The sequence below is a fragment of the Coregonus lavaretus genome, assembly GCF_964263955.1.
Source record: "Coregonus lavaretus genome assembly, chromosome: 24".
Taxonomy (NCBI): Eukaryota; Metazoa; Chordata; class Actinopteri; order Salmoniformes; family Salmonidae; genus Coregonus; species Coregonus lavaretus.
In genome coordinates, this window is record NC_140011.1 from 14157611 (window position 1) to 14181751 (window position 24141).

Here is a 24141-nt window from a genome sequence, read left to right on the forward strand (position 1 = left end):
AGCAGAACTGTTTTAGTAGGAAGGTACAAGTTGCCCATAGGCACAAATGACCAAATCCGGTCAGGGGGAACAATGCAACCTTCGGGGGAAGAATGGAAAATGTTGTCTGGTGAGTGACATCATTTCCTGTGACCTCTGACCCAGCTCTGATTAAGGCAGGAGGCGGCTGAGTGTAATTACAGCCCTGGGTGCACTCATGACCGTGTTTGTGTGTGTGTGTGGTACTTGATCTCAGGTCAGCGCTAACATATCATCACAGGGATTGGCTATCTCTTCTCGACATACAGCCGCTCTAGGCCTGTTATCAAGCCTAAATCTTCCAGTCTTTCTGTCAGTGTGAAATCTGCCTGTCTTGCCAGTAATGTCAGTAGGCCTGGAAGGCAGGAAACACCTTCCCTATGATGTGAACAGCAGTCCTTTCTTTCAAAGAACACATCACTATAGAGTGTATGTGTGTAACTTTAACAACATACACTGTATTGTATTCATTATTTCACTAGCTGTATAAGGGTGTACACTCCCCTATGTATGTATTTGGACAGTGATGCTAAAATGTTACATTTGGCTCTATACTCCAGCATTTTGGATTTCAGATCAAATGTTTTATATGAGGTGACAGTACAGAATGTTACATTTTATTTGAGGGTATTTTCATCTGATTTGCCATTTAGAAATTACTTTTGGTTATACAACATTATTTTATCATACTAGCGAGCCAGGCTAGCTATGATACCACAGATGAAAGAGGAATGATACTGTAGCTAGCTAAATACATCAAACTAACGTGTAATGTGATGTAGCATGTCAGAGAAAGATGTGCATAGCTCACGTTAGCTAGCTAAGTTGCTAACAACAGCTAACTGTAGCCCATTGGCATTTAGGTGTCAATATAGGGCAGGCTCTTGGATACTAGCACAAAATGTAAAATCCTCAAAAGTTGTTATGAGAAACCTACACTGCTTTGTCAACAGAGCTCGGTGCTAATTATTGGATGTATTAGGTTACGAAATCCGACATTTTATATATAATGTTAATGATATGTTAGAGAAAGAACACACTGAACGATTCAGACCATTAATAATCATATTTGTCTTGGTAAAATGTATTTTGTAACAAGGAAGTGAAATTTCATCACCAAAATGCATTTTCACCCACTCTGGGAAGAGTGTGTGGACACAGTAAAATATAGATATGGCTCTAGCAGCAAATAGCAAAACACATCAGCAAGCAGAGCCATGAACACTCATAGAGATTCGGGCCAATGCAGTTTCTGCATTATGATGCATTTTCATGACACTTCAATATTCTATGGCAGCCCCGTTAACAATACATGGGGGACACAGACCTGCCAAACTTGAATAACTTTTATGAGTACCACTTCAGCACAGCGGTGGCACCCCTGGCCCTGCGGACCCCACAATGGCGCGTGCGCCACCCACACTGCTCAAAACATAGGCAAATGCACCTTTTTTTTTGCCTAATAATGATGTTGGCAGAAGACTGCCTCAGTAAGAATGCTAGGCTATAGACTGTTATTGGTACTTGGTAATTGGCTGCTCTTCAGTAGCAAACTAGAAAATACATTTAAATGTACGATCAGGGCTCTCCCTAAGGTGGTGCTGATGTACAGTGAGGGAAAAAAGTATTTCATCCCCTGAGTTTGTCCACTGACAAAGAAATGATCAGTCTATAATTTTAATGGTAGGTTTATTTGAACAGTGAGAGACAGAATAACAACAAAAGAATCCAGAAAACGCATGTCAAAAATGTTATAAATTGATTTGCATTTTAATGAGGGAAATAAGTATTTGACCCCCTCTCAATCAGAAAGATTTCTGGCTCCCAGGTGTCTTTTATACAGGTAACATATTTACATTTTAGTCATTTAGCAGACGCTCTTATCCAGAGCGACTTACAGGAGCAATTAGGGTTAAGTGCCTTGCTCAAGGGCACATCGACAGATTTTTCACCTAGTCGGCTAGGGGATTAGAACCAGCGACCTTTCGGTTACTGGCACAACGTTGTTAACCACTAAGCTACCTGCCGCCCCACTCTTAAAGGGAATGCTCCTAATCTCAGCTTGTTACCTGTATAAAAGACACCTGTCCACAGAAGCAATCAATCAATCAGATTCCAAACTCTCCACCATGGCCAAGACCAAAGAGCTCTCCAAGGATGTCAGGGACAAGATTGTAGACCTACACAAGGCTGAAATTCTGAATAATTCAATTACTGGATGCAATGTACACTGAAGAAAAATATAAACGCAACATGTAAAGTGTTGGTCCCATGTTTTATGAGCTGAAATAAAAGATCCCAAAAATGTTCCATATGCACAAAAAGCTTATTTCTCTCACATTTTGTGAGAAAATGTGTTTACATCCCTGTCAGTGAGCATTTCTCCTTTGCTAAAATAATCCATCCACCTGACAGGTGTGGCATTTCAAGAAGCTGACTAAACAGCATGATCATTGTGCTGGGGACAATAAAAGGTCACTCTAAAATGTGCCGTTTTGTCACACAACACAATGCCACAGATGTCTCAAGTTTTGAGGGAGATTGCAATTGGCATACTGACTGCAGGAATGTCCACCAGCGCTGTTGCCAGAGAATTTAATGTTAATTTCTCTACCATAAGCCGCCTCCAACGTTGTTTTAGAGAATTTGGCAGTACGTCCAACCGGCCTCACAACCGCAGTAACCACGCCAGCCCAGGACCTCCACATCCGGCTTCTTCACCTGCGGGATCGTCTGAGACCAGCCACCAAGACAGCTGATGAAACTGTGGGTTTGTACAACCGAATAACTTCTGCCCAAACTGTCAGAAACCATCTAAGGGAAGCTAATCTGAGTGCTTGTTGTCCTCACCAGGGTCTAGACCTGAATGCAGTTCAGCGTCGTAACTGACTTCAGTGGGCAAATGCTCACTTTCGATGGCCACTGGCACGCTAGAGAAGGGTGCTCTTCACGGATGAATCCCTGTTTCAACTGTACCGGATAGATGGCAGACAGTGTGTATGGCATCGTGTGGGCGAGCGATTTGCTGATGTCAACGTTGTGAACAGAGTGCTCCATGGTGGCGGTGGGGTTATGGTATGGGAAGGCATAAGCTACCTTTTTTAAAGATATCTGTGACCAACAGATGCATATCTGTATTCCCAGTCATATGAAATCCATAGATTAGGGCCTAATGAATTTATTTCAATTGACTGATTTCCATATATGAACGTTAACTCAGTAGAATCTTTGAAATCGTTGCATGTTACGTTTGTATTTTTGTTCAGTGTAGTAGTCTAGCTTACTGTAGTCTATTTGGAATATGAAACAACTGAACTAGGCCTATATGAGCTTGTTTCAGATCTAAATACTGACATGATCCATCAAGTTAGGTCTGACTACCAGGCTACCATTCATTCAACATGCCTTGTTGTCATTGGTGAACTGACTATTATCACATCATTAGAAGCCTACTGTTGACATACAGCTATATAAATCAATCACATTTTATTTGTCACGTGCCGAATACGAAAGGTGTAGACTTTACCTGCAGAGTAAATTTTTTAAATAAAATAAGCTAATAGAAAATAGTAACACAATAGATAACAATAATGAGGCTATATACAAGGAGTACTGGTACCGAATCAATGTGCAGGAGTACGTTGTACATGTAAGTAGGGGTAAAAGTGACTAGGCAATCAGGATAGTTAATAAACAGAGTAGCAGCAGCGTATGTGAAGTGTAAAAGTGTGTGTGTGTGTGTGTGTGTGTGTGTGTGTGTGTGTGTGTGCGGCATCAATATGCTTGTGTGTGTGAGCGTATGTAGTGTGTGTGTGAGCGTATGTAGTGTGTGTGTGAGCGTGTGTGTGTGTGTGAGCGTGTGTGTGTGTGTGTGTGTGTGAGCATGAGTGTGTGTGTGTGAGCATGAGAGTGTGTGTGTGTGAGCGTGTGTGTGTGTGAGCATGTGTGTGTGTGTGTGAGCGTGTGTGTGTGTGTGTGTGAGTGTGTGAGCGTGTGTGTGTGTGTGTGTGTTGGAGTGTCAGTGTAAGTATGTGTGAGTGTGTGGGTAGAGTCCAGTGAGTGTGCATAAAGTCAGTGCAAGAGAGAGTGCAAAAAAGGGTCAATGCAAATAGTCCTGGTAGCCATTTCATTAACTGTTTGCTTGGGGGTAGAAGCTGTTCAGGAGCCTTTTGGTCCCAGGATTGGCGCTCCGGTAACGTTTGCCATGAGGTAGCAGAGTGAATGGCTTGGCTGGCTGGGGTCTTTGACAATTTTCCGAGCCGTCCTCTGACACCGCCTGGTATAGAGGTCCTGGATGGCAGGGAGCTCGGCCCCAGTGATGTACTGGGCCGTCCGCACCACCCTCTGTAGTGTCGTGCGGTCGGATGCCAAGCAGTTGCCATACCAAGTGGTGACGCAGCCAGTCAAGATGCTCTCAATGGTGCAGCTCTAGAACCTTTTGAGGATCTTTATGACTGTGTTGGTGTTTGTGGACCATGTTCATTCCTCAGTGATGTGGACACAGAGCAACTTGAAGCTCTCTAACAGCTCCACTACAGCGCCGTCGATGTGGATGGGGGCGTGCTTGGCCGTCCGTTTCCTGTAGTCCAAGATCAACTCCTTTGTCTTGCTGACATTAGTTAGTTAGTGACCACACTGCCAGGTCACTAACCTCCTCCCTATAGGCTGTCTCATCGTCGTCGATGATCAGGCCTACCAATGCTGTGTCATCAGCACACCTAATGATGGTGTGGGAGTCATGCGTGGCCAAGCAGTCGTGGGTGAACAGGGAGCACCGGAGGGAACTGATCATTCACCCCTGAGGGGCCCCCGTGTTGAGGGTCAGCGTGGCGGATGTGTTTTTGCCTACCCTCACCACATGCGGACGGCCCGTCAGGATCCAGTTGCAGAGGGAGGTTGTCCCAGGGTCCTGAGCTTCGTGATGAGCAAGGAGGGAACTATGGTGTTGAACACTGAGCTGTAGTCAATGAACAATCTTGGTATTCTTGGGTACAGGAACTATGGTGGTCTGCTTGAAACATGTAGGTTTTACAGACTGGCTTAGGGAGAGGTTGAAAATGTCTGTGAAGACACTTGCCAGTTGGTCAGCACATGCTCTGAGTACGCATCCTGGTAATCCGTCTGGCCCCGCGGCCTTGTGAATGTTAACCTGTTTAAGGTCTTACTTACAGCTACGGAGCGAGATCACACAGCCATCCAGAACAGCTAGTGTTTTTGTGCATGGTTCAGGGTTGCTAGCCTCAAACCGAGCATAGAAGTTATTTAGCTCATCTGGTAGGCTTTCGTCACTGGGCAGTTTGCAAGCCCTGCCACATCCGACGAGCGTCAGAACTGGCGTAGTAGGATTCGATCTTAGTCCTGTATTGCCGCTTTGCCTGTTTCATGGCTTGTCGGAGGTCGTAGCGGGATTTTTTATAAGTGTCCCGCTCCTTGAAAGGGGCAGCTCTAGCCTTTAGCTCAGTGCGGATGTTGCCTGTAATCCATGTCTTATGGTTGGGATCTGTACATACGGTCACTGTGGGAAAAACGTAGTCGATGCACTTGTTAATGAAGCCGGTAACTGATTTGGTAAACTCCTCAATGTTATCAGATGAATCCTGGAATATATTCCAGCTTTATCGGACCACTTCCGTATTGAAAGAGTCACTAGTACTTCCTGTTTTAGTTTTTGCTTTTAAGCAGGAATCAGGAGGATAGAGTTATGGTCAGATTTGCTGCAGGGAGGGCGGGGGAGAGCTTTGTATGCGTTTCTATGTGTGGAGTAAAGGTGGTTTATCTAGAGTTGTCGCCTCTGGTTGCACAGTTGACATGCTGGTAAAAATGGGGTAAGATGTATTTCAGCTTCCCTGTATTAAAATCACCGGCCACTAGGAGCGCTGTCTCTGGATGTGCATTTTCTTGTTTGCTTATGGCCCTGTACAGCTCATTGAGTGTGGTCTAAGTGGCAGCACTGGTTTGTGGTGGTAACTAGACAGCTACAAAAAATATAGATGAAAACTATATTGGTAAATAGTGTGGTCTGCAGCTTATCATTAGGTATTCTGACTCAGGCGAGCAAAACCTAGAGACTTCTTAACATTAGAGAACGCGCACCAGCTGTTGTTAACAAAGAGACACACCCCTCCCCCCTAACCTTATCCGACGCTGCTGTACGTTCTTGACGATGCATAGAAAACCCAGCTAGATGTACAGTGCATTTGGAAAGTATTCAGACCACTTCCCTTTTTCCAAATTTTGTTACGTTACAGCCTTATTCTAAAATTGATGACATTAATTTTTATCCTCATCCATCTACACACAATACCCCATAAGGACAAAGCGAAAACAAGTTTTTAGAAATTTTAGCAAATGTATTAAATATATAAAAACAGAAATACCTTATTTACATAAGTATTCAGACCGGATTGTGTCGAGGCACAGATCTGGGGAAGGGTACCAAAAAATGTCTGCAGCATTGAAGGTCCTCAAGAACACAGTGGATTCCATCATTCTTAAATGGAAGAAGTTTTGAACCACCAAGACTCTTCCTAGAGCTGGACGCCCGGCCAAACTGAGCAATCGGGGGAGAAGGGCCTTGGTCAGGGAGGTGACCAAGAACCCGATGGTGACTCTGACAGAGCTCCAGAATTTCTCTGTGGAGATGGGAGAACCTTCCAGAAGGACAACCATCTCTGCAGCACTCCACCAATCAGGCCTTTATGGTAGAGTGGCCAGACGGAAGCCACTCCTCAGTAAAAGGCACATGACAGCCCACTTGGAGTTTGCCAAAAGGCACCTAAAGAACTCTCAGACCATGAGAAACGAGATTCTCTGGTCTGATGAAACCAAGATTTAACTATTTTGCCTGAATGCCAAGCATCACGTCTGGAGGAAACCTGGCACCATCCCTACGGCGAAGCATGGTGGTGGCAGCATCATGCTGTGGGGATGTTTTTCAGAAGCAGGGACTAGGAGTCTAGTCAGGATCGAGGGAAAGATGAACGGAGCAAAGTACAGAGATCCTTGATGAAAACCTAATCTAGAGCGCTCATGACCTCAAACTGGGGCGAAGGTTCACCTTCCAACAGGACAACGACCCTAAGCACACAGCCAAGACCACGCAGGAGTGGCTTGGGACAAGTGTCCTTGAGTGGCCAAGCCAGAGCCCGGACTTGAACCCGATCTAACATCTCTGGAGAGACCTGAAATTAGCTGTACAGCGACGCTCCCCATCCAACCTGACAGAGCTTGAGAGGATCTGCAGAGAAGAATGGGAGAAACTCCCGAAATACAGGTGTGCCAAGCTTGTAGCGTCATACCCAAGAAGACTTGAGGCTGTAATCACTGCCAAAGGTGCTTAAACAAAGTACTGAGTAAAGGGTCTACAAATTTTTAACAGTCTAGCATAACTTTTTGTGAAGAATGGTATTAGCGGAACAGCTCTCTCTGCCATGTCTGTTTCCATCCACGTAGCCACAGGCTCTGAACTACCACAACACTGCACGTTTCTTTGCTCGTCAATGCGCTCGCGCCTACTACCGTTGAGGAGATCAAAGCATATAGCCAATTCACTTCCTCGTAATGATGCCTTAGCTAAGGAGCTAACTACAAAATAGTGGTTATGTGCTTGACAAACATACAATTTTGGAAAATGTATTTAGTCAACAGTTCGTTCTCCATTTTCCCTTACCCTTTTACCTCACACATCAGTAGTATCAACAGACGAAGTGGAGAGCTGCCATCCAGCTCGAGGGAGGAAAATAAGTAGACCAGATCCAGCTGCTATCGCATTGGTGTCTATGGGAGAGACACCCCCTTAAGTAGACAGGAACTGACAATTGTTTTCCCAATAGTAAATTACCTGAGTGAACCATCTTCATTTATCCACCATCTTTGATAGTACTATGACTACAGGGGGTGGGCCAGAGCGGAGAGCTAGAGATTTTTTCTCCTCGCCCAAGTCTGTACTTGAGGAGCTATACCTTTTTAGGGCTTTTTAGCTCCACCTCTTCTCCTAATGTACCAACAAAACAAAACAAATACAACGCATACTGTACAGTGCATGAAGAAAGTATTCCGACCCCTTGACTTTTTCCACATATTATTACGTTACAGACATATTCTAAAATGGAGTAAATTGTTTTTTTCCCTCATCAATCTACACACAATACCCCATAATGACAAAGCAAAAACAGGTTGTTTGCACATTTATAAAAAATAATAATAATAATATCACATTTCCCTAAGTATTCAGACCCTTTACTCAGTACTTTGTTGAAGCACCTTTGGCAGCGATTACAGCCTCGAGTATGACGCTACAAACTTGGCACATCTGTATTTGGGGAGTTTCTCCCATTCTTCTCTGCAGATCCTCTCAAGCTCTGTCAGGTTGGATGGGGAGCGTCGCTGCACAGCTATTTTCAGGTCTCTCCAGAGATGTTAGATCGGGTTCAAGTCCGGGCTCTGGCTGGGCCACTCAAGGACACTCAGAGACTTGTCCTGAAGCCACTCCTGCGTGGTCTTGGCTGTGTGCTTAGGGTCGTTGTCCTGTTGGAAGGTGAACCTTCACCCCAGTTTGAGGTCATGAGCGCTCTGGATTAGGTTTTCATCAAGGATCTCTCTGCACTTTGCTCCGTTCATCTTTCCCTCGATCCTGACTAGACTCCTAGTCCCTGCCGCTGAAAAACATCCCCACAGCACCCACCACCATGCTTCACCGTAGGGATGGTATTGGCCAGGTGATAAGCGGTGGTCCATTTCCTAATGTTTTGCTTAAGTCAATCTTGGATTTTACTGGAGAAATGTAGGCTACACCGAGAAAGGTACTGGAGAAAAGTAGCTAGACATCAGCCAGAATGTTGTCTGCTGATAGAATGCCCGATCGTGAATGGAAAAGTGCAACTGAAGCACAAAATTAGTCTGATGCCGAGCAGAAATTACAATAAGAAGCATTTTAGATCTGCGTTCACAAAACGCAGCAAGATATTTATGTGTTGTTTTTTACTGCGTGAAAAACACAGAATTCTGCATTAACGCGACTCCTGTGTCTTTATTGCACATCAATATGATATTTACAGCATAAAATCTTTTGTCTTGGGAATTGTCCCCCAGCAAAGATCTAACAGCAGACATAAGGAGAGACGAGACAAAACTAGCCAGTTATAGAATATTGTGTCCTAGGACAGCTGAGCTGATAAAACCGAGCATTCAACTCACAGCTGATACCGTTTCCACGGTAACATGTATTTACATGACCTGATGAAGCGTTGAAACTAAGTTGCAAGCTACTTTCAAAGCAAGGTTTTGTAGAACGAGTGTCTTATGAAACACATTCCAGACGTTGGCTCTTGCTATCTTGCCATAACTGATTTGACAGAGAAATATCAGCTAGATAGGATAGCCAGCTGCAGCCATCACCAAGCTATGCTAGCTAGCTGCTGTCTGCTTGGCTAAACACAAGGTCAGCACAGGCTTTAGCCTACACATAGAACTGAATTAGCTGACCATCTTGAGATAGCGAGTCAGTCAGGAGGGGAGAAGTCCTCAACTCAAACTTCTCTCCATAGCAAAGCTAGCTTAGCTTACTTCGCTGTACTCACTACTGGCCTTGTTTGTTGTGATTGAATGGCAAAGACACACCTAAGAAACACCCACATCAAGTGTACCACACCTCCAAGACAACTCTCGTTTGCCTTCAGTCATGGCCGCTAGCATTTCATAGTGAGCATTAATGAAAAGTGTTGCCTTTTAACGTCATGCTTTGTAGTAGCCTCTATAACTTTCTCACTCATCATTAATCATGATTCATTTATGATTTTTCTTAATCATGGATTTATCAGGATTGATTTAGAAGTGTTCAGAAACATCTTATCTACTCACTTAGAAAGAAAATTACTCCAGTCATCATTCACCATTCAGTTCCTATTGGGAAAGAAATAACCCAAAATACAACCAAAACAAACTGCAAATGCATCCAATGAGTTTGTAGTCCCAAGCTTGATGTAGTCATTGCATGCTAGGAATATGGGACCAAATACTAAACTTTTGACTACTTTGGTACACTATAAGTTATATTTTCCAAATACTTACACCACCAGTCAAATGATTTGACACACTGTCACACCCTGGCTCTGGGGACTCTTATATGTTGAGCCAGGGTGTGGATTTTCTATGGGTGATTTTCTATGTTGTGTTCTAGTTCGTGTTTTCTATGTTGGCCAGGGTGGTTCCCAATCAGAGGCAGCTGATTCTCGTTGTCTCTGATTGGGCACCATACTTAGGCAGCCTGTTGGCACTTTTGTTTTGTGGGATCTTGTTCTGTATAGGTTTGTGTTGGTGAACCTTTAGACTTCACGTATCGTTTTGTTGTTGGTGTAAAGTACCTATTAAAAGATGTACGCCTATCACGCTGCGCCTTGGTCTGCCTCTTACAACGATCGTGACACACACTTACTCATTCAAGGGTTTTTCTTTATTTTTACATTGTAAAGAAAAACCCTTGAATGAGTAGGGGTGTCCAAACTTTTGACTGGTATTGTATCTTCAAATGGGGGGACTAGATCTATAAAGTGCCTTCACTTCTAAACAGTAAATCAGATATGTATTAAAATACCCTAAATAAAAAAGGTGACATTCATTACTGTCACCTCATATGAAACATTTGATCTCAAATCCAAAATGCTGGAGTATAGACAGGTTAGCTGACAACATCACGAAAATGATGTGCGCGCATCGATGGAGCAGAAGTCTGTGTGTTATATTCTGGACGGTCAGATAGCTAGCAACGACAACAAGAAGCTGCCATGTGGGAATCGTAGGTGGCTTGTTTCAGCTGTTTTTACTCGTCACCTCTATGCTAATATGGCTAGCTCGCTAACCAACAACTGTAACGTATTTGAGAGACAACAAGTGCTCATTGTGCAAATGTATTTATGTTTTCAATAAAGATTTGGAGAGGAACTATCCTGTAGTTTATATGTTGTCAACAATCCTTTGATTCCAAGCCAACCCCACCTGTTTTGATCCACAATTGCGAACACATTGGTTTTGTTGCTAAACAACCCACCTGTCTATACAGCCAAATTTAAAAATGTTGCATCACTGTCCAAATACATACGTAGGGGGAGTGTATGTATTTCAGAGCATGAGACTTTGCATTCAGTCCACAGAACTGAAACCAGGCAGGTACCATATGCTAGTATCACAGCACACCTCCTAAGTGTGAGTTTGCTCACTTTGCTTTGGGTACAAGTTGCCCGTAGACACAGACCTAGGATCAGTTTCCCCTCCCTAACCCTTATCTTAACCATTAAGGGGAAGTGAGGAACGCAAGACTGACTTTAGATCAGAGTCTAGGAGGAAGCAACATCAAAGCTGCTTAACAGGTGGAAAAATGTGCAGTTCCACAGGCCCGCACACACACCACCTTCAATGACCTTTGACCCGATGCCTGGGTCCCTGAACGGTGGGGGAGACATGTGCGTTGTGATGGGAGAAAATCCCTGAGGGCTGCAGTGGGAGTCTATTGCTCTCTCTCTCTCTCTCACACACACACAGACACACACACACACACACACACACAGAGGAATGATTAAATGCCAATGGTGTAATGGTTCACCAAACCCACAGTTCGCTACGTATTGCAGTTTTGGGGTCACAGTTCGGTTTTGGTATGCAGGAAAATTAAATGCCATTCACAATGTTCCTGGCATTGTCTGTTGTGACAGGATTGTTATGTTGGGCCTCAAGTTTCCACTCTGATGCTGCGTTTTTAACCATGTGGGAGGTGGGAATTTACTAGTTGTGAAGTCGTACATACCAGTTAGATGCATTCATGTGATTTGAACTCTTTGAGAAACACAGATTGGCTAATGGTCAAAGCTGTGTCAACCATAAACTAAAAGGTACAGTCATCATGCTTGCAAACAAATTACAGAGTTTAAAAAATACAATAATAGATTCCTTTTTATAAATAATGATTTGTTGTTGCATTTAACTGCCGAAAAAGCTGTTATAGAGGCCATTTCCTTAGTAGGTGTCGTCAGAGATCACCATGTGGGAGAAGTGACTGGGCGACCCATGGGGCGGCGCACAATTGGCCCAGCGTCGTCCAGGTTAGGGGAGGGAATGGCCGGCAGGGATGTAGCTCAGTTGGTAGAGCATGGTGTTTGCAACACCAGGGTTGTGGGTTCAATTCCCACGAGGGGCCAGTATGAAAAAATTAAATAATATATGCACTCAATAACTGTAAGTCGCTCTGGATAAGAGCGTCTGCTAAATGACTAAAATGTAAAATGTAAGTGGGTGCTCAGGGTGATAGACGAGTTTCCCACTAGTAATTACCAGCTGGAGGGCCGTTCAAGTGGATTTTTCGCAGTCGTATGTGATAAATTCCCAATTGGTTACGAACGCACTATGACACTGCATCCTTCAGTGCCAGATGCGCACCTGTGACTCTCATAAAGGGGGCGTGCCGGTAGCACGGTATAACTGCCACTCCAGGATAATGTGACGGGCTGTCACTGTTAAGTAAGCTTTACACAGGGTGCATTGGCCAATTCATTGAAAACTTCGGCTTTGGCTTGTTTATATACACTGGGTACTAACTGTTTGCTGAAATGGGTGCAAGAGGGATGTTCGTAACATGGCTCGAGCACTTCCACGAGGTGCTGAAACCCCCTATTCTCAACCACCGAGAATGGGAGCATATAAACCAAAGACTGTAAAAAATATATAAACATGGCCTACCTATCGCTCTTGTAATTTCTTTGGCCCGGTCAGTATCAGCTGCCAAGGACTGCTTGATTGCAGAGAGAAGACAATGTTGTGTTTGCGTTTCCTTCTTGCTTCGATATACTGGGGTTATCTCGGCGTAAATGTGGCAACATTTGAGGTGTTGGCAGCTGCATAGTCTATTCTCGTTGATTGTGGTGACATACTGTTAACGTTTTATCCACAACTCTCTGTCCATTGCCGCTGTAATCTACAGGGAAGCCAAAATGTTTCCAAACTGGAGATTTAAACGATGGAAGATCCTCCAATTCTGGTTCATCGACCCCACCACTCGCCATCGTACAGAACTAGTTCCCGGCTAGTCACAGAATTGCACTTGATCCAGACAGATAAATTCAGCGACTGTCTTGAAGGAGTTCCCACATATGCTGAGCACTTGTTGGCTGCTTTTCCTTCACTCTGCAGTTCAACTCATCCCAAACCATTTCAATTGGGTTGAGGTCGGGTGATTGTGGAGGCCAGGTCATCTGATGCAGCACTCCATCACTCTCCTTCTTGGTCAAACAGCCCTTACACAGCCTGGAGGTGTGTTGGGTCATTGTCCTGTTGAAAAACAAATGATAGTCCCACTAAGCCCAAACCAGATGGGATGGCGTATCAATGCAGAATGCTGTGGTAGCCATGCTGGTTAAGTGTGCCTTGAATTCTAAATAAATCACAGACAGTGTCACCAGCAAAGCACCATCACACCTCCTCCTCCATGCTTCACGTTGGGAACCACACATGCGAAGATCATCCGTTCACCTACTCTGCGTCTCACAAAGACACGGCGGTTGGAACCAAAAATCGCTAATTTAGACTCATCAGACCAAAGGACAGATTTCCACCGGTCTAATGTCCATTGCTCGTGTTTCTTGGCCCAAGCAAGTCTCTTCTTCTTATTGGTGTCCTTTAGTAGTGGTTTCTTTGCAGCAATTCGACCATGAAGGCCTGATTCACGCAGTCTCCTCTGAACAGTTGATGTTGAGATGTGTCTGTTACTTGAACTCTGTGAAGCATTTATTTGGGCTGCAATTTCTGAGGTGCAGTTAACTCTAATGAACTTATCCTCTGCAGCAGAGGTAACTCTGGGTCTTCCTTTCCTGTGGCGGTCCTCATGAGAGCCAGTTTCATCATAGCGCTTGATAGTTTTTGCGACTGCACTTGAAGAAACTTTCAAAGTTCTTGAAATTTTCCGGATTGACTGACCTTCATGTCTTCAAGTAATGATGGACTGTCGTTTCTCTTTGCTTATTTGAGCTGTTCTTGCCATAATATGGACTTGGTCTTTTACCAAATCGGGCTATCTTCTGTATACCAACCCTACCTTGTCACAACATAACTGATTGGCTCAAACTCATTAAGAAGGAAAGAAATTCCACAACTTAACTTTTAACAAGGCACACCTGTTAATTGAAATGCATTCCAAGTGACTACCTCATGAAGCTGGTTGAGAGAATGCCAATAATGTGCAAAGCTGTCCTCATGGCAAAGGGTGGCTACTATGAAGAATCTCAAATATAAAATATATTTTGATTTGTTGAACACTTTTTTGGTTACTACATGATTCCATATGTGTTATTTAATAGTTTGATGTCTTCACTAAGAAAAACCCTTGAATGAGTCGGTGTGTCCAAACTTTTGACTGGTACTGTACATAACATAATAGTGATCATATATTTGAGTGGTACATCTTTATTGATAAACTGGGTAAATCAAGATGTAGTCTAGGCCTATTCACAATATGCATGCATTTAGTTATTGAGCTTGTTTTGGTTGATGTCATGGGGCTACATATGATTAACAATCTGTTTCCCTTCCATTTGGGACTTATTTTATTGTACTGATCAACAACATATGCATAGAAGTAGCCTATTTATTAAAGTGCACACTGTCTCTTTAACCAGTAATGACATCATTCACGAGGAAAGAGGGGGGCAGTTTGCTGAGGCAACAGACAATCTTTGGAAGAGACGTGAGAGAGCGATCGATTATGTGAATTAATAACGTTTTGGTGGCAATCATCTTTGAAATAAGCATATTTTGCATTATCACAAACAAAGTACTAGGGATAGTGAATTGATGCTGGCTTCAGCTGTAAGCTAGCAAGGATAGTTAGCCTACCAAGCTGGAAGCTACCGGTATCTTCTTGCATTGTAATGTGTTCTAGCCTGTATGGACATTGTTTTGCGAACAATAATGAACAGTTTCAACATTTCTACATGCCGTGTCGCATTATTCAAGTGTGTTATTCAGAAGTTTCGGTATACTGTGCAACACTAGTGCGCATAGGCTTTAGTTGTTTTAACGGAATAGCCTGAAATGTAGTTTTTTTTCAGCTCAGATTTACTCGAGGCATACAACGCAGCGTAGGCATAGCCTATAGGCCTAGTGTTTTTATTTTGTAAATATATATATTTTTAAAATGTATTTATTCGGGTTCACAGTGTGGCCAAAACGAGGTTCCTGTACCGAACAGTTCGGTACGTATACAGTTGAAGTCGGAAGTTTACATACACTTAGGTTGGAGTCATTAAAACTCGTTTTTCAACCACTCCACCAATTTCTTGTTAACAAACTATAGTTTTGGCAAGTCGGTTAGGACATCTACTTTGTGCATGACACAAGTAAGTTTTCCAACAATTGTTTATAGACAGATTATTTCACTTATAATACACTGTATCACAATTTCAGTGGGTCAGAAGTTTACATACACTAAGTTGACTGTGCCTTTAAAGAGCTTGGAAAATTCCAGAAAATGATGTCATGGCGTTAGAAGCTTCTGATAGGCTAATTGACATCATTTGAGTCAATTGGAGGTGTACCTGTGGATGTATTTCAAGGCCTACCTTCAAACTCAGTGCCTCTTTGCTTGACATCATGGGAAAATCAAAAGAAATCAGGCAAGACCTCAGAAAAAAAATGGTAGACCTCCACAAGTCTGGTTCATCCTTGGGAGCAATTTCCAAATGCCTGAAGGTACCACGTTCATCTGTACAAACAATAGTACGCAAGTATAAACACCATGGGACCACGCAGCCGTCATACCGCTCAGGAAGGAGACGTGTTCTGTCTCCTAGAGATGAACATACTTTGGTGCGTAAAGTGCAAATCAATCCCAGAACAGCAAAAGACCTTGTGAGGATGCTGGAGGAAACAGGTACAAAAGTATCTATATCCACAGTAAAACAAGTCCTATATTGACATAACCTGAAAGGCCGCTCAGCAAGGAAGAAGCCACTGCTCCAAAACCGCCATAAAAAAGCCAGACTACGGTTTTCAACTGCACATGGGGACAAAGATCATACTTTTTGGAGAAATGTCCTCTGGTCTGATGAAACAAAAATAGAACTGTTTAGCCATAATGACCATCGTTATGTTTGGAGGAAAAAGGGGGTTGCTTGAAAGCCGAAAAAACACAATCCCAAGCGTGAAGCACGGGTGTGGCAGAATCATGCTGTGGGGGTGCTTTGCTGCAGGAGGGACTGGTGCACCTCACAAAATAGATGGCATCATGACGAAGGAAAATTATGTGGATATATTGAAACAACATCTCAAGACATCAGTCAAGAAGTTAAAGCTTGGTCGCAAATGGGTCTTCCAAATGGACAATGACCCCAAGCATACTTCCAAAGTTGTGGCAAAATGGCTTAAGGACAACAAAGTAAAGGTATTGGAGTGGCCATCACAAAGCCCTGACATCAATCCTATAGAACATTTGTGGGCAGAACTGAAAAAGTGTGTGCGAGCAAGGAGGCCTACAAACCTGACTCAGTTACACCAGCTCTGTCAGGAGGAATGGGCCAAAATTCACCCAACTTATTGTGGGAAGCTTGTGGAAGGCTACCCGAAACGTTTGACCCAAGTTAAACAATTTAAAGGCAATGCTACCAAATACTAATTGAGTGTATGTAAACTTCTGACCCACTGGGAATGTGATGAAAGAAATAAAAGCTGACATCAATAATTCTCTCTACTATTATTCTGACATTTCACATTCTTAAAATAAAGTGGTGTTCCTAACTGACCTAAGACACTGATCATTTTTTTACTAGGTTTAAATGTCAGGAACTGAGTTTAAATGTATTTGGCTAAGGTGTATGTAAACTTCCGACTTCAACTGTACGTGTACAATTACACCCCTATTAAATGCCTTAAGAAATATAGGACAGATTCGCTCTGACTCTACAGGGCTAAAACCCACAGCAACCAACCAGAGCTGTCCCTCTACAGGCATGCCACTCATGTCAAAAACACTCAACAGACAAGGTCTGAAAAGGCTATAGATAGCTATCGAAGCTGTATCTTGGGCTGTGCAGATGTAAAGACTTCTCAGACTCAGTTGGGTGTGTAGGACTGGGAGCGAGGGAGGTTTGCCGTAATTAGAGGAGTCTAGAAGACTTTTACAGACTGGGAGTTTCCATCTTACTGTAAACCCTTTCTATTACACACTAACGTTACTCTGACTCAAACCTCTGATCAAACTTTAGATACCAGAGAAAGTAGCCTATTTTTATTTTTTCCCGGTACAGATAACCTCTGGTAATAACCTTCATGGTAATAAGCTAATAGACTATAAATTACTCTTTGAATTTTCCATGTTGTAGCCTACTTTTGAAGTCACATGTTATTTTTGACAAGTGCTGTTGATGTTTTGATTGTTATGTTTAGGCTAATATCTGTGTCAAAGTGTATGAAGCCAAATGCAAGTTTCCACATTGTGTTTGGACATTGAACAAGACTATTGCTCTATTCATTCTATTCCAATCTATTCTATAAATGCTTAGGACAGTGCTGCTATCTCTTCTCAAGCAGTACATCCCACAAATGAATCATTTTACATAGTGCAGGCAGGCAGACAGGCAGGGCAGAGGTTGTGATAAGGACACAGTGAGTTAACCCAGTGATTCTCTGACTCGTATCCCGGATGTACCTATGGCCTTCTCACTATCAGCATGGAGGCCTGCACAACGTCAGTGACTCTGTCTCCCCTCAATGACATCATCACCCACTGACTGACTGAGCGGTCAGAGCTCAATCAGCTGTGACATTCTCATCATAGCCCACAGCCTCAGGCTACTGTTCAGTCAGAGGGAGCCATTGTGTGTCCATCGAGTTGCTGCTCTCTGTCCTTTGCCTTCCCCACCAACCCACACTACTAATATACAATGGCCTCCTCTCCCTCCCTGTCTCCTCCTCCTCCTCTTTAACTGCACTGTATTCAGAGAGGAGTTGTCGTTATCCTACTCTGTGAGATCGTCTGTCTGGCCTGTCGTGAATTAGTATTAGGTGTGGTTTAGTGCATTCTCTTGGGCCACGATCCATTGCCTACAGCTCAAGCAAAATCAACTCACGGAATCCCCCGCAAAAAAAATACACAATTACGTTCAGTTTGATTATTTTTGTGGCAGAGGATGTGAGGTCACTTTCAGCCACCTCCACACCTGCCAGTACCTACAATATGAAAGCACAGTGTGTCTCCCTCTCCCTCTCTCTCTGAGGAAGTAACTCCTTAGGGAGTCAAACCAGGTCACCACAGCAACAGGGAATCACACAAGATGTCTTCAGTAATAGACTCGATTGCTATTAGGGATGCACATTTCGGTCAATTTTGCTGCCAACTAACTGACCCTCATTAACTGGTAAAATGATGTGACCAACAGAAAATACTATCAGAGATCTGTATATAATGACGAGATGCTTATATTTCCACCCTAACAATGGGAGTCGTCCCAAGGCGGGAAGGCAGGCGACAAGCTTAGGCCCGAAATAAGCCCATAGAAATGCACTGGACTTATTTTGGACTGATTTTGGTGAGAGTGAAACCTCTCGCTTCGCCTCTTCCTCTCAGATACTATGCATGCATACAAGGACCGGACATTTTTCATTAAGAGCTTAATGGAAACATGCAACAATAGCAAGCCTTTCGTCTTACAGTCAAAATACTATAGCCTATTATTGAACATGCAACTCCTGTAATGAAGCAGCTAATAAAACGTCATTTTCAAACATTTGCCCAAATTTCTAAACTGCGCACCTAATGCGAGCAGTTCCATATGTGACAGAGATGAAAATATCCATTAGAAAATTAGAAAGAGGGGGAATCTAATAGCAACTACTATGATGGGTTGCAAATATGACTAGGATTGTGCCTTTGGCTTCTGGACAACGAAAGAAAGTTGATATGAAAACCAATAGAACAGGAGAGAAATGCTGGTTAATGGCATGAGGAAGTCTTTACAAAATAATTGCATCCACGTTTCAATGAGTGGATTTTGGCAAGGCTACTTTGAAGCAAGGTAAGACATGCCTCATTATTTGAAGTAAAGTCAAATGTTCAGGTTTCAAACAATTATACTGCCTCAAGCTCACATTGCAAAGTGGTGGGTGACGAGCTGATGGTCAAAGGTAGGCAGGCTACAGTCTATGCATCCGAATGGCGAATGGAAAGCACGCTTTACGAGTTCAGATTGAGAAATAAAAATAGCTCCTTTTTAATCGTGGCCACCAAAGTTTTTAACACACAATTGCATTTAGAATTGGTATTTGCTGCGCAATGACTGGGTTTCACTCCAGTAGCCTGTCTGGCAGGTGGTAGGCTATTCCACTCCTCAAACTAGGCTCTGTATGCTGTGTGCGTGTGATAAATAAAATGCATGACGACTAACGAAAATACACATGCCAATTTAATTCCACAAAATTATGCAAATTTACCTATAGACCGATAAGCATTACAAAATGTATTTCCGGCGGCTAACCGGTTAACAGTTAACCATTAACATCCCTAATTGCTATCATCATCCTGCCATTATTCTTACCCAAGTTTCTCCATCAAAACAAAGGACTGTATACTCTTCATTAGGCCTGGGAATTGCCAGGGACCAATTCGATACGTATTGCGATTCTCATGATTCTATATGTAATGAGATTCGATACTGTGATTTTATTGCGATTCGATGTTCCAAACATATTGCTCACCATATGGTCTGGTGCAGAGGGACAAGAGGGAGCATGGGAAAACAAGTTTTTATCAGTCATGGAAATAAAAGTGCTGAAAACAAATTGGCTCCCTATTAAAAAAGAAGATGGAGAACAAGCTATGAAGAACAAATACTGGAGTTTGGTGCAGGTACAGCCAACTAGCGCAAAAATAATATTGCGATATTGTCAAAACGATACGTTACGATAGGCCTATATGGTCAAAAATCATATCCCGATATGTAACTGTATCAATATTTTCCCCCCATCACTACTCTTCATATAGTACAATTCAGTCCAAGTTTAGACAAAGCGCTATTACAAGATAATCATTTGTTTATTACCCTGTAAAAGGACAGGATGGCAGTGATGTAGCCTACTGTCTAACAACCTAGTCCTCATAAACCAGAGCTGAGTGTGAGAGTAAGCCAAGGCAATAGCCTGCTTGTTTTTATGAATTACATTGTGAGTAACAACAGTGAGTCTTATATACTCTTATCCCCACCTGTTAGTTAGTTATGACCTGACTTAGCCCTGTCCAAGCCTGTCCAGCTGTTCTGTGGTCTCTTACTCAAACAATCACACCATGACAGAGAGATGAGAAGACAAAGAAAAGGGGATGGAGAGATAAAAGGAGAGACAGATAGAAAGAGGGAGAGCCCCCCCCCCCCCCCAGCACTTACACTGACAGGGTGATAGTAGGACCTGCCCTAAAGGAGGTTCACCCATCCAGCCCTATAAGAGCTGGCTTTTGTTACTAAAATGTTGATCGTCCTTTCCTTGGTCCCTTGTTTGGAACTTTTGGTGTCATCATTAAAATTCTCACTCTCAAACCACGTTTGCTGAACTCCATGACTCTAGTGTGGAGGTTCCCTACTCCATTATCCCACGGTAACCATGGACTCCCCTTCCCTAAACAGCCAAATAGAGTGTCAGGGCAGGGGCCAGATCATATTACAGGCCTGGGACTGTGGTGTGTAGAGCAACAGATGGTTGCTCTGAGGCTTACAGAAAAACAAAGGGAAAGGGTGGAGAAAGAGAGGGAGGAGAGGGAGAGACGACCATGTGGTCCAGTGCCCCTGACATGCACTTTGGACCTCATCAGCCCATGGAACAATGTGTGTGTGTGTGTGTGTGTGTGGCCTGCATGTGCATTTAAGCTTGACTGGGAAACATAGTGGTCAACATGTTCCTTGTACAGAAATGCCAGATTAACAAAATACTAACAGTAAAGGGTGTCAGGAATTTCTCCAGGCATTTTCCTACATGTGGAACAATAACTATTTTTCATTGTGAGACTCATGTCTGCTTGTCAAGCTTAATAATGTCAAAATACATCATTACTGCCGTTAGGGCTGGTATGTACTTCCAAAAAAGGTTTAAATAAAAAGTTACATGCAACCGAAAAAATGCTTTGTCTGGAAATATGCTCTTGGTCAAAATCAATACTTCGATTATTTCCTGACATGTAATTTTTTTGGTTGCATGTAATTTTTTATTTATAGCTCTTTAGAAGTACATACCGACCGTAACGGCAGTAATGACGCTAGTTTCTCTGCGAAACTCCATGCTTTGTTAAGTACCTAACGTATTTGGACATTATTAAGCTTGAAAAGCTGGTGAATGGCAAGTTGAATGGCTTCTTCCTGGGCTTAAAGGACAATCGCCATATTCAACGTCTCCTGTAAAAGCAGATTCTGGGTCAGTGTTTATCATGCAGAGCAGTAGAAGATTAATGTAGCTACTCTTGCCATGTTATTTTTGTCTGGAGACTAGCCATTCCCCAAAAACACATGGGTGCTGAGAGATTGGTGTGTTGTTTAATTTACCTCTTGGAGCCGTTTCTTGGCCCGCTGGAGAGCCTCCTCATATCCTTTCTGTCTCAGCTCACTCAAACTCTCATAGTACTCTTCCGTGTCATCACTCTCCGTAAATAGCACCTGGGCAAGAATCTTCCAGCCGCAGGTGTCCAGAGCATGGCCCAGGTATACCTGTAGTTGGTAACACAGGGCGTCCGTCTCCTGTTGAGACACCTCAGGGGCCCCGAATAGCACCGTCCACATGCCCGACTGCTCCTCAGGGAAGGGGGGCAGACAGGGCTCCAGGTCCGAGTTTACAGCGCAGAGCTGGACGTGGACTGCCCGCACGTCCTGGAAGGAGAACAGGCCGGCCCAGCTGTAGCCCTCTCGGCTGCTGTCCGACTCCTCTCCGTCGCCATCGTCCGGGGAGCGAGGCAACCCAGAGACATCCGCTGGTTCCAGGACCTCGATGTCGGTCATCTTAGAGGGCACGATGTCCCACGACCCTAACGTAAGTGTTTTTATAACACTCTCGGCTGGCCTTGATGAGGCACCCACCGCGGCCGTATTCTCTCGAATGGGGCTCTTTGTCGGGCTTTTCCCTTTCGGGTTTACATTAGATCTAACTTTAATCAATGCGGAGATGTCATCTGTTCTTTTGGTGGGACTTTTTAGTGGAGTTCTGCGTTTGTCTGCATCCGTCTCTAGTGTGGCGGGGGATGCGAGGTCGCATTCGACAGCTTCCAAGAGCGAATCCCGAAACGCAGTCCGTTTCTGTACTGTTCTATTGTGGCAGGTTATGGCGAACTTTCCCTCGATCTCGTTCCAAGCGACGATGAAAACGAATTTGTGTCTTTCCTTTTCGTCGAAAACATTTGGTCGAACGGCCACCCAGTCCGTCTCTACAGAATCCTCCATCATGAATGACATCTCATCCAGCCAGTAAAACGGAGCTAGAGAGCTCACACACAAATACCGGTACCCCCTTTCACAGTTCGTCGTTGAGGCTAAAAAAGACTAGCTAGCTAACCAAGGAGATTACAAAAAAACAACCGTGGCTCGCTTTGTTTACAAGCTTGGAGAGTTGATTAGCTACCCTCTGAACGTTGCGCAGATTTTCCTCAAATCAATCGTCAAGTTGAAGAAAATATCCCCGTTAAATTGCTCGGCTACATCCATAACAACAAAACATCCACGAAAGGCGTAAAAGTCGAATTATTATTGTTAGTTGGCAGACTTGTCATCACTCCACCTGCCTCGCTCACCTGTCTGCTACATGTGCTGGCTGGTTCGCTTTGTGCGAATACAGACAATCAATGCAGAGCCGCTGTTACCATCGTCAAGTGTGAGGAGGATCTGTTTACAAGCAGTAAACGCCTGAGAGCTGCGTGCTGTCAAATCCGGGGGAGGGCTTTTCTGAACAAAACCCCCTTCAGAAATGTAGGGAAATACTGTTTTTACTGTGTCTGGGATGTTGTTAGTCCAAAGACAACCAGGAGATATTGTCCATGAGCTGTCCCTTTGTTCGGTCCGACAAATTGTTGTTGTTTTGATGTCGCATCTTTCCCTCTTTCCAACGTTTTTCTTCCAACTACGAATTACTGTGACGTAGTTCTGCAAGAGGAGCGTAAACATCTGCACGTGGGACACGCAGTGGACGTGGTGACGCAGATTAACAAAAAAGGCCAAACGTACAAATCCCTATTTCTTTGAAACAAATCACTGTTAATATAAACCTTTATTAATGTGTTATAAATCCCCTGGCACGCAATCATTTGTTGTCATAACACTTGCACTCTATAATAAGTCAATATAGTCCACAGGCCTACATTGAACAAATACATAAAATAACAAAGGTACTATGACATAAAAGAGTCATATCAATAATGGTGGTGACAAGTTGGGTGTCTGAGCTGTGTGTTAGATAGGGACATACCGTCTATGGATAGGTTTTGCATTGACTTCAGACCATTTGTTGCCAGTGACAGAATCAGCCAAATGGTTAGGTTACTTCCATTTGATGTATTGAGGAGTCTCCATTCAACAGCAGTTGTATTTGTTTATTTGGGGGGTATTTAAATGAGAGGTTTCCACCTTCTTTTGACACTCTTCTTTGGCCACTAGGCTACCCTTGTATCTATGTACACTGATGGCTCAACATTATACACGTCAGCTACCACAGCAAGTGAAATCACTACAACACTTAACAAAGAGTTGCAGTCAGTTTTAGAATGGGTGAAAAGTAATAAGCTAGTCCTAAATATATATATTTTTAACTAAAAGCATTGTATTTGGGACAAATCAGTTGCTAAACCCTCAACTTAATCTTAATCTTGTAATTAATAATGTGGCAATTGAGCAAGTTGAGGAGACTAAACTGCTTGGTGTACCTTAGATTGTAAACTGAAATGGTCAAAACATATTGATGCAATGGTGGCTAAGACGGGGAGAGGTCTGTCCATGATAAAGTGCTGCTCTGCTGTTTTGACATCACAATCAACAAAACAAGTCCTACAGGCCATTGTTTTATCACACCTGAACTACTGCCCAGTTACAGTCATGGCCAAAAATATTGGCACCCTTGCACTTTTTTCAT

The 24141-nt window shown here is 43.4% G+C and overlaps 1 protein-coding gene across 1 annotated transcript in view; it reads right to left on the bottom strand.

Annotated features, from left to right (window-relative positions):
* LOC311099753 (junction-mediating and -regulatory protein-like) overlaps positions 1-23124 on the bottom strand; it is a 49775-nt gene extending 26651 nt beyond the window's left edge. The window contains exon 1 of the mRNA XM_084140497.1: positions 21576-23124. Coding sequence (XP_083996623.1) covers positions 21576-22475 — 900 coding nt within the window. The 5' untranslated portion in view covers positions 22476-23124. The remainder of the gene's footprint in view (positions 1-21575) is intronic.
* Between the last annotated feature and the right edge of the window lie 1017 nt (positions 23125-24141).